General features: G+C 29.7%; 1 protein-coding gene across 1 annotated transcript; it reads left to right on the top strand.

Moving 5' to 3' along the window:
• The first annotated feature begins 1884 nt into the window (after positions 1–1884).
• Positions 1885–4096, top strand: LOC108485619 (AT-hook motif nuclear-localized protein 28-like). The gene has a single exon (XM_017789475.2). The coding sequence runs from the start codon at positions 2107–2109 to the stop codon at positions 2968–2970; it is 864 nt and encodes a 287-aa protein (XP_017644964.1). The 5' UTR covers positions 1885–2106; the 3' UTR covers positions 2971–4096.
• The last annotated feature ends 8415 nt before the right edge of the window (positions 4097–12511 follow it).

The raw sequence follows: 12511 nt of genomic DNA, 5'->3' as shown, positions 1-12511 counted from the left end.
CTACCTTGCCGAAGCTGTAAAAATTCAGGCTTCTTTACTGCACATCCCTTTATGATTTGCAGCAATAGTATTGTCTGAATAGTTGTGCCTATTTACCGACAATCGTTATCCTTATCTGTGGGCTATCTATTTTTTTTAGGCCATTACCCTTTTCTTCCTCAGAGCTTAGACAAAAATAAAAATGCTTTACAGCCACCATGACCTTTTTCCCCCGTCGAGATTTTTCTTAATTTGTCATCATTAGGCACCTGTTAAATCATAATAATAATTTTATGTTGAAGGTATCGCATTAGGCGGGATTTGCTTGGGGGGCCGCCTAATGTTAATTTACATTTCACATATCTTATTGGTTAACCAAAATAATAACAAATAATTATCAAAATTTCTGACTTTGAGTGCATAAAAATCCAAAATATTATTATATTAGGTTAAAATATGCTATAGCTGCTTATATTTTTCACAAATTTAGAATTTAGATTTTTTATTTTTATTTGAGAAATTTAGTTTTTTATTTTTAGATTTTAAAATTCAAGTTTAATTGTTAACATTGTTAATTTTTTATTAAATTTATTATTATGATATTTTGAAATAAAATGGCTCACTTGGTAATAATGTTGACATTGTAATGAATTAATTTTAACAAAATAATTTTATTAACGTTAACTATTAGGCCTAAAATTTTAAAATTAAAAAGTAGAGAAATTAAATTTTAAATTTATAAAGAGTATAGATATTTATATCATGTTTTAATCATTATATTATAGTCCTTGATTTTACTGTGACCAAGTTCCACATTATTACATACGTGCTCTGGAAAGTATGAAAGAAAGAGATCATCCTTGGATACTCCTGGCCACTTTAATAGCTTAATTTAAGCACATGACAATCGGTTTTTGTTCATACGTATTTACACAGTAATCTCTGGTATCTATAAACATATTTTTTGTATCTATATAGTGCTCATGGTGTTTTTATTTCATATTTTAATTAAGTTTTCAAGTCTAAAACAAAACCACATTTTCGTCAAAATGAGCTGAGATTTGGAACATTTTATAAGAGACCTGAAGTGGAGGTCCCGATGTTGTAAAATTAGGTTGATCATGCTGAGGGATTGAATTGAATCAAAGGCTTATTCAATCTAGATGGCATGGACCTTAATTCTGAAAACTGTTCAAAGGGGTGAAATTCAGGTTAAACTCGTAGAAATTAGTAGAAATTCGAAAGTAAAAAAAATTCATGTTTTGGTGACTCAATTTTAAAAAGTAAAATATTTAAAAGTTTTTATTTAAATTATTAAACTACTCGAAAATTTTTATATCAGTCATTGAATTATTATTATTTTTTAAAAAAGTCTCATTAATAAGTTTTAAGTGACGATTTAATGATTAGTACGATAAATCAATATTGACCGATAAGTAAAAGAATATATTTTAATTTAAATCTATTTGACGGTCAATGTCAAAGATTGAAAATGATTGAATTTTGATTTATAAATTTGTGACATTCAAAGTTATTTCATGAAAAAAGATTAAATTATAAAAAAAAGAATAAAAATTTTCGATTGACAGTTTAATGACTTAAATAAATAAAAAAATTAACAATCAATAATTATTTGATAATTTTTAAATTTTGTGTGATTAAAATGTAAATTTATTAAATTTTAATATGTTAGGTGTAGCTTAAAGAAGAAAGAATTTTAGATTGAATTTTCAAACTTCTTGAATGGTAGCCAAATGCATACTTTATTGAGTATTTATTCAATATTTTATTTTACTGACCGGTTTAATCCAGTCCAAAAGTTTATCATCTGAAAAACAAGTTGCCAACCGAACATGAAGACCTTTAAACAAAGTCTACTAATATCCCTTCCTTTATCACTTTGTCCAAATTTCATGTTTGGCCCTACTTTACAAAGTGTTTTACTTGGTTTAAAAGTTCCCCCAGGCCCCTATTATTCTAAGCTATACCACTATTCTCTTTATTTCTTCTCATTCTTATGCTCTCCCATTGTTTCTTTCTTCACCAATTGCCATTCATCTCCAAAGAAATTTATTATTTTAACCAGAGAGGGAAAAAAAACAATTTGGAGCCATTTAATTTAAAAAAATGAAAGGTGAATTTGTAGAACCCCAAAATGAAGGTGAAAACCCCAATAATAATATGTTTTCAAAGCTTCACCACCCTTTTTCTCATCACTTTCAACTCAGTCATGATTCCGATGACACCCCCACTCCCAAACGCCCTACCCGTGGCACTGGCGGCGGAGGAAGCGATGGAGCTAGCATTGAAGTCAGCCGTAGACCTAGGGGTCGTCCTCCTGGTTCCAAAAACAAGCCCAAGCCACAACTTGTCGTCACTCCTGATCCTCACCCTCCCATGAATCCTTACATTCTCGAAATACCTAGTGGGAACGACGTCGTTGAAGCTCTTTCCCGTTTCTCTCGTCTCAAAAACATTGGACTGTGTGTTTTAACGGGATCCGGCGCCGTTTCAGATGTTACTCTTCGTCAACCTACGACTACTACTCCATCTCCAGCTACTGTTACTTTATATGGCAGATTCGATATCTTATCCCTCTCCGCAACGTTCTTACCCCAAACGACGTTGTGTCACGTGCCTAACACGTTCTCCATCTCTTTAGCCGGTCCTCAAGGGCAGATCGTCGGAGGTTTCGTAGCCGGTTCGTTGGTTGCGGCTGCCACTGTGTTTATAGTAGCTGCCACGGTTAACAACCCTTCCTATCATCGTTTACCAGGAGAAGACGACGAAACAAGAAACACGGTGTCATCTAGTGGTGGTGATGATGGTGGTAAAGGACAGTCGCCGTCGTCTGGTGGTGGTGGAGATGGAAGCCGCGGTGGTGGGGCTGATTCTTGTGGTGTTTCAATGTATAGTTGTCACATGGGTAGTGGTTCGGATGTGATTTGGGCCCCTACTGCAAGACCACCACCGCCTCCACCGCCTTATTAATGAGTTCAAAGTTTTTGGCTTTTTCAGCTTTTCTTTTTCAAAAAAAAAAAAGGAAATTTAAAGTTTTGTTCACTTTGAAGCACTGTGAATCAATGGAACTTAGGGTATCCTTTTTTTTTTCTGTTCTTTCCATTTTGGGTAATGTAGTGTTCTGTTTCATGAACATATTATTATCATTGCTTACCTTTCTTTAAATTTTAATCTGGAATTATTAGATAATCAATGGAAAATTGGTTTCTTCACATACAGTTTTCATTATAGTGTAATATCGATCTGAATATTTTGAAGTTAATTTGACTTCAATAGAAAATTATATTTAAAGATAAATTAAATATAGTAATTTAATTGAATTATAATAATGTTTATTTTTAAAATTTGTATATGCAATATTTTTTGTTTATTTTACCAAATATGTTAAAATTTTATCTATTCAATTTTTATACATTTATTTTTAATAAAAATTTTTTTACATGAATTTCTAGTTACTTTTATCTAATTTATCCTTTATTAAAATACTAATTATTTACATGAAAATAAAAAATTCACAGACCATCAATTTTGTTCTTTTTTTTCAAAATTTATAATTATTGTTATTTGTTACTTTATTCTTGAGAAATGTGTTAAAAGAAGAGAAAAATGTAGAAGCATAGCAGAGAGGAGAAGAGAGGGCTAAAAAGCAAAGAGTGGGGGTTAGCTTTAGCCATTGATTGAGTCTGGAAACTTGTGATACGTCAATATCAAAACTTTCTTCTTTTCTGTTTCTAAAACTGGGTTTATTTTAAGTCTAGAAAATCTCATTCACTACATTACAAATGCATCAGATTCATTTGCTTAAGAATATATATATAGGGGGATTGGAAGCTGAGAGCGTATCAGACTTGTTTTTGCTTCGGAGTTTGAAACTGATTAAACATATCTCTGCAAACTCACTGCTGCTGAAAGCTAATAATGCATGCTACTGCTACTGCTACTGCTACTGCTACTGCCGCTGCTGCTGATTCCATTCTTGCTTTTAACTTTGCTTCTTCATTGCATGAATATGAACAGACAAGGGTGAGTTTTATTTGGTTTCCCTCATTTTTTTAATTATTTATTATAATTCCATTTAGTTTTGTTGATATAAAGATTAGATAAAGACGAAGATAACGGTGGTGTTGGCGGTAAGTAAGGTGGAACTGCCGTATGTCGGTGGAAGAAAAAAGGAGTGAAGAGGGAGAGATGAGGAGGAAGATCCTTTCTTTGATTGAGTTAAAGGTTTACATATCTTTAAATATTATCGCAAGATATTACGTGTCATCTTCTTATATAAATATGTTAAAATAAATTATTCAAATAGTCTAGTAATCATAAATTTAAGTAAGGTAATACTTGAACATACTTTCAATCACTTTAGATGATATATAATCATTGTCATTAGAAATAATGATTAATGAACGAGTTTACACAATAGCGTAATGGAAAAATGGTTATGGAGAGTGTGCTTGAGAGGTTGTACTTAGTTCTTCTAGATCAATTAGTGTATAGGAGGAGAAATTATTTTATAAACTCTTCTTATTATATTATTTATGACCTTATTTTAATTATTTAATACAATTTCAACAAATTTTTCATATTATTGATACATAATTTTGTATTTTTTATCTTGAATCTTAAACTCGAATCTTGAACTCCTAACTCAAAACTTTGAGCTTTAAACTTAGAACCCAAAATTTTGTAAAATATATTATTATTTAAATTCATATTAAAAATATGCTTTGAATTTTTAGAATATTTTTATTTTATAAATTATGTAATTTAATGTGATAAATTTAATAATAATTTTTATAGAAAAATTTAGATTGTGAAATTCTAACATTATGAATATGACAAACTATAAATTTAATATATCTAAAAATTCAATATATAGGAAAAACAATATGCATACTTAATTTAGGCATCATATAACCATACTTATAATAGGTTAAACAGATTTAAGCTATGAGCCCATTAATCAATATTAAAGTTGTTGATACAAGGAAGAAATGGTTGGAAGAAATGAGAATGATGGTTTGCTCAAGATTATTGTACTTAGAGTGCATATATATTTTTAGTTGTGTCTTTTTATCCGCGTTTGATTGTGATTTATGTGAATTTTTTTATACGTGTGTTAGGATTTAAATTTTAGGTCAGATGTTGTTCTACAAAACTCCTTTAATCTGCTTGATGATTGATAGGTGCTCTTCATAGGTGAAAGATTGCACAATCTTTGATGGTGTTTTTGTTGCTGATGAGGTAATAAACCTTGACCATTGATAAGGTATACACTCGACGCGGTTTTAGTGTAACGGGTTGAAGGAATATAACAATTGTCCCCAAGTTAAAAGGGAACACTATAAAGTGATCTTTCACAAGGCTAGTGACGATTGATGTTTTGAAAGGGTTGTGCGTTAGGTGCACAAATGACTTTGAAGTGCTTAGAGTTTTTTGAAAGTCGCACATTTGTTACACAAGTGAAGCACGTCGTTTTTCCTTTGTAACAACAACCTTGAACTCCATTTATGATGAGCACATATTATCACAGAAGTGGTTGTATGAAACGATAGATGGGATATTGCTTTATGCTTCAAAAGTTTTATAAATAGGTTGTATGAAATAAGAAGGGATTGTATGAAATTATGATTCCATATTATTTTTATCTCTTTTCAATAGGAGAATAATAAATCGGATTTTTCCTCCTGAAAAAATTTAAATTCAACTAAAAATGCTAAAAATTAGAAGGAAAAAACTGATTTGTCATTCTATTAATAGAAAGGGATAAGGATGAAGTGTAATCACATTTTATATATATTTAGCACTTTATAAATTGAAATACGTACATATTCCAATTCTAAAAGCAACCTTTTATAATTTCAATTAAAGACCTTAAAAGGTCAAATATTCAATATAAAATTAACATTTTATTAAACATGTAGATTATAAATTTGGCAATAAATATTTTAGACATTACAAGATAATCCAATTTGCCTCGATTTTACAAATACATGAGAAAGAAATAATGGGTATGAGAAAATTAAAAAGATATTATGTGATAAATATTAAATATGTAAATTCTTATCCTAAGTACGGAATAACTTTAAAATTCGTGGTTAACACCTGTCCTTTAATGGACCTACTGAATACGGATAATTAATTACTAAACTCGCTTCAATAGATACATTAAATCCTAGATTTCACTTTTAATCCATTTCCCTTTTTTAATTTCGTACCTTTACCAAATAAATACAATCACTATAAACAAAATCAGACAACATAAATATTCAAATGTATAAGATATGAGAAGCTCAATTTTCTTTAGAAAAAGGGTAACCTAATTGTTACGGCATCAAGACGGCTTTATAAGTATCATTTGAATGTGTCGATGCCAATAATCTCGGTTATAAGAACCAATTTGAACTTAGTTAATCACAAATATTTAACATTAGTAATTATAAATAAATTACTCCTAATTTTTATATGCGTTACAGACGTTTTTAAAATAATGTTATTTTTTTTATTCAATATTAGGGTAGGGAATGAAGGTCATACAGTTTGAATCCGTGCTAAACAGGTGTATAACAAAAATTTTAACTATCATTCTATACAAATCAATAATTAAGTAACATATTTTATTATAATAAACATTTTTTAACTTCATTACTCTCGGTCATATTGATATCAAGTTTCAAGAAAGTTAATTGTTAATTTTTCCAATTATTGCCCATAATATTATATATTCTCTATTAGGGTTGTTCAAATGTCGGTTAAAACCGAATTGATCGACTGAATCAATTTAATTCGGTTAATCGGTCGGTTAATCGGTCTAATTTGGTCAGTAGTTGGTTAATTATTTTTTGGAAGTTCGGTTATAATTATCGGCTCGAAATCGAATAATTAACCGAATTAACTAAACTTTCATAATTAATAATACAAATTATATGTAGTTTTAGTTCGATTAATTTGGTCAAATGAACATTATCAATTTATTCATTTTTTATATGTTCTATACTTGTTTTAACAAAAAAAAAAAACAACAACAAAAACATATGAATTTTGGTTAACTCGGTTAACCGAACGTTTTAACAGAAATATTTCGGTTCGATTAACGATTAAATGATTGAAAAATTCGATTTGATTAATCATTTATACACCCCTATTCTCTATCATATTTTCATAATTAAATGTCAAAATAAAATCACTATTTGATATTATTATTTATTTATCAATAATTCACGCATTGGTACACTCAACATTATAATCAGTTTTTATTTGAAATTAAATAACGTGAATGGGGTTTGAAATTTTTTGTTTTTGGATATTTTCAAATTAGGTCCTTCAACTTTTTGTTAGGCATGTAATTTAAATCTAATTTGTTTTAATATTTTCAATTAAGTGTAAAGTTTATCTTCTTAATTTTTCCTTTAATTATTGTAAAGCTCATAGTAAATTTATCCAATTTCAATTCATTACAAAGATTATAATTAGTATAAGAATTTACTTATAATATGTAACAACCCGTTTTTGGGGCAAATCGGAACAGTGGTTTCGGGACCACAAATCTGAAGTAAAAGTATTTATTTTATTATTTCTTTAAGGTCTACAGCATGATAGAATAATTGTGTGAAAATTTCGTTAAGAAATTTTATCGATTGAGTATTCAATTTGACTAGAAGAACTAAATTGCAATAGGTGCAAAATTTGAGTTCTATAATTCTAAATTAGAGGTCATTAAATGGTAATTAGACCATTACACTTTGGAATGGACAAAAATGGACGTGGAGTAGGTAAAATTTCAAAGTTTAAGTGAGGGGTAAATAGATAATTTGGTAAATAAAGCCAAAATAACTAAATAAAAGATGTCATCTTCTTTAATTTCATCCCCATAGCATAAAATTAGAAGAGGAGACATAGCTAGGGTTTGGCCAAGCTTCCAAGCTCGATTGTAAGTCCGTTCTTATCCCATTTTTAACGATTTTTATATTTTTGAGATCGTTGTAACTTGATTTAGCTATTTCAAGGACTAATTTGAAAGAAAATTAAAGTCTAAAATTTTGCCCATGTTGGATGTGCACGTATTTTGATGTTTGATGGTAGAAAATGCATGTTAGTTGTTAGTTAAACAACATTTGTAAAGTGATTTTCGATAAAAATTTTAAATAGGGACTTATTTATAAAAGTCTATAAAATGTGTAGAAAAGTGTGAATAAATGAAAAATGTGGGCTATTATGAGTGCTATTAATATTTGGCTAGGCTTGGGTTGTGATGAAATTGAATGAAATTCATTTTATGAGCCTAGGGACTAAATCGTAAAATGTTGAAATGTTAGGGGCAAAAATGTAAATTTTTCATAATATAATTTTGGACTTAATTGAATAGCTTGATGATTAAATAAGTTAAATGTGCTATTATAGATCAAGAAAAATGAAGTTTGGGTGTAGATCGGGAGAAAAATAAAATAATTAACGAATAGATCCATTTTGCCGTTTTTGTAACCGAGGTAAGTTCGTATGTTAAATAAGCTTTACTTTAAATGTATTTTAAATGCTTTAATTTATGCATGAACTATGTAATCGACCTTACGAACACATTTGACGACGTTTTGACAAGCGAGAAATCCCAATCGAATCTTAGGAATAGATTAGGATACAAGTGACATGTCACTAGGGGTTTTATATTATGTAATCCGGGTGTTGGTCCTATACGTCCTACTGGTGGCTGAGTATATAGGCATATGTGGCAATTACTTGACAGCTTGTGTGAGCAGCACCGAGTAGCTACGTCTTGACTGATAGCTTTTGTGAGTAGGCCCGTTGTTGGCTCGAGAGCGAGCATATATGTGCTATGAAATAGAGGTAGCAATGGCTACATATGTGGCACCTTGTGTGCAATGTTTCTCGAGTATCTGAATTTATTATTCCGAGTGGTTTATTGGGTATGTCAATGATGAGAATAAATATGAAGCTATTACGAGATGGTATAGGTATGTACACAAAACTTATGTTTAGAAAAATTGTGGAATGATGATTTCAAGGTAAGTTGTGATGGAATGAATTATGGTTATGAGATTTTGGTAAATTACATTACCTTATGTTAAACTACTTACATATTAATGTATGGTAAGGTTAGCTTATTTCTTTCATACGAGCTTACTAAGCTGTATAACTTACTCCGTTTTATTTTTCATGTTTTGTAGTGTCACCATGTAATACCCTGAAAATCTTTACAGTAATATATTATCCTTGATATAATAAAATAAGGAAATAAAGTGATAAAAAAGGGAAGTTTTGAGTTATGGCAACATTGGGAAGTAAATTATGATATCTTGATTCAGGAAAGGACTAAATTGTAAAAGTTAGAAAAGTTTTGTTGCCTAAGAGTAAATACTCAAGACTTAAAGGGTTAAAGTGTAAATATGAAAAGTTGAAGGACCAATAGTGTAAATATTTTAAGGGTAGAATGATCTAGAAACTAAGGAAAATGGATGAATTAGGACCAAATTGAATAAGTGAAGAACTATGAGGGACTAAATTGCAATTTTACCAAATTAAATGATGACTCAAGGATGGAATTCTAAAAGATCATGAAGGGCAAAATGGTCAATTAGTAAGAGAGAGAATTCTAGAATGTAATGATTATGTTAATGATATTTTAAATTAATTAATTAGATAAATATTATTTTATTAATATTTTATGAGATATTTAATATTATTTTATTATTATTTATTTAGTATATAAGGAAAGAAAGATGAAGAATTTTCATCATCTTTCCTTTCCATGCAAACTAACGTGAGAGAAAGAGAGGAAGAAAGAAAGTTTTACTTTCTTTACAATTTGGTCCTTTTACCAAAAATTCACCATTTTCACCCAAAAATCAAATGAATTTCCATAGCTACCAAGAGAGAAAATGTTAAGGAGAACATGGGGAGTTAGAATATCAAGTTGGATTCAAGAAATAGAAGCTGGAGGAGAGAGAAAATCAAGTTAAAGATTGGTATCAAGAGAATAAGGTAAGTACATCAAGATTTCAATATGTTTTTAAGTTTGTTATTGTTGATAAATCATGGAAATAATGTTATAGTAGAGTTTTATTACATAAGGTCCTATGTTCTTGATATGTTAGTGAAGAGAAAATAAGAGAAAGTGATGAGAAATGGTGTAGAAAAAGAAAATAAGGGTATTATAACATGGTAATTAATATCTTGCACTAAAACAGTTATGGACAGCAGCAGTAGTCTAACTTTGAAAAATCACCATAAATTTTATAAATTGAATTAGAAGATGAAAAAAATATAGAATTAAATCTTAATGAGTCTAGTTTCTCATAGAAGAAACAGTGTAAGCAATGAATTTGTAAATTTTGATATATAATGAATTTTGTGAGACAAGGTCAGAATGAATTCGGGTTCCCCTATTCAGACTTTGAAAAATAATAAAAAAATGAAGAAAAATAATTAGAGGTTTAAATTTATATTTATAGAATCCTTAATGAGTCTAGTTTTATTAGAAACAAACTAGAACATCATTTGAATTCTGTAAAAGGAGATAACTAATTTTTAGTGAAGAAGGGTCAGAACTGTCAGACAGCAGAACAGGGGTGACTTTAATGAATAAACTGTACTAATTGGCTAAACCAAAAATTCTGAAAATTTTATGATAAGAATACATGTGAGTATAGTTTCAGGAAAAATTAACGGATCTTAATTTCGAGTTCTTTAGCTTAATATATAAATAATTTAGTGACTATGACGCAAATGGACAGTTTTGAATGTACATATAAGTAAATAGTGAAATTATTGATAATGTTACTTGTTGTATGTTATATAAATTAAGGATGTGGAATGGAGAGGAGGAGGAGGAAAATATGTATGAATATTCATCTAGCATGGCTAATTTGCATGTTTTAGGCTCAGGGACTAAATTGAATAAAAGTAAAATTTTATGGGCAATTTTGTAAAATGTCAGAAATGACTAAATTGCATGAAATAGATTATTTTATTATTTAAATTACAAAATTTAACGAAATTATCAATTTAGTTCAAGATCGGGAAAACATGTTTTAGGGATTAAATTGAAAAGTGTTGAAATTATGGAAAATTTTGATATTTTATAGAATTCATGGACTGTTATCAATATATATGAGAATAATAGTTGGAAATAAGGATTAAATTTCAATAATTTTACTTTCCTGTCCCTAAGGATGAAATCGTCATTAATTAAAAGTTTAGGGGCAAAATGGTAATTTTGCCTAGAGCATTAATTAAATGTATTAGAATATGAAATGAATGAAAATGATGATCAAATTTATTTATAAAGATCCGGACGACACAAATACGAGACTTGATCATGGAAAAGAAAATATATCAGAATAATGAAATAATAAACACGAGCAATCAATGAGGTAAGTTCGTGTAACTTGAATTATATTCTGAAATGCTTGAGATTGTATGTTATTGATGTGAATATGATTTGAATGTTCATTGTATGAAAATTTATAAAACATTGATATATTTGATAAAATGGGAAGAAATCCCGGTTGAATGAAAGGAAAATTCGATGGATCTCTGAAAAGGAATTGACGGTAAAAAGGATCTAGCCCGGACGGGTGATCCTATCCTGATATAGCCCTCCCGAAGAATATGTGTAAAATGGATTTAGCCCGGACGGGTAATCCGAATTAGGGTCTGAATTTAGCCTGGACTGGTAATTCAGATCTAAGCTCATTAGAGTAATTGTCGTTGCAGGGGATTTAGCCTGGACTGGTAATCCCGACAATACTCTATGAGTTTATATTGCAGGGGATTTAGCCTGGACTGGTAATCCCGCTGCAAGGATGAGGTTCGCGGGAGTGTGCTCTCTGATATGAAATGTGTAAGACCATGGTTGAAAGATACCATGGCAACCTGAGTGTAAGACCATGGTTGAAAGATACCATGGCAACCTGATATAAAATGTGTAAGACCATGGTTGAAAGATACCATGGCAACTCGATATGAATGTGTAAGACCATGGTTGAAAGATACCATGGCAACGTGATATGAAATGAACAAGACCATGGTTGAAAGATACCATGGCAACATGACAGAAAATGAGTAAGACCATAGTTGAAAGACACTATGGCATCATGTCAAAGATAAATAACACCGTGGATGGGAGACGCTCTAGCATCTGTTGAACAATTGATATTCGTGTAATATGTATCGATGACGAATGGTTATATGAAATAATTATGAAGATAGATAAACGAAATAAGTATAAGTACATGAAATATAATTTATGTTAAGTTTGATATAAGCTATTACCTAAATAAATATACATAAAATATATGGAAATGATGGAGCATGAAATATTGATATAATGAAATGAATGATATATGCTTATGAAGAAACGGTAAGAGCATGATATGTTTCATGACATGTACATATATGATTATCTTTGATATGTTGATACAAGGAAATTATGTAATTGAGACTATTATTAAACTCAAGTGCGATATGTCGAGAAAATAGATATATCAGTGTTGAATTT

Source organism: Gossypium arboreum, chromosome 6 (assembly GCF_025698485.1).
Source record: "Gossypium arboreum isolate Shixiya-1 chromosome 6, ASM2569848v2, whole genome shotgun sequence".
Taxonomy (NCBI): Eukaryota; Viridiplantae; Streptophyta; class Magnoliopsida; order Malvales; family Malvaceae; genus Gossypium; species Gossypium arboreum.
Note: the sequence above shows the minus strand (reverse complement) of the source record. Positions and strands in the feature narration are given on the sequence as shown.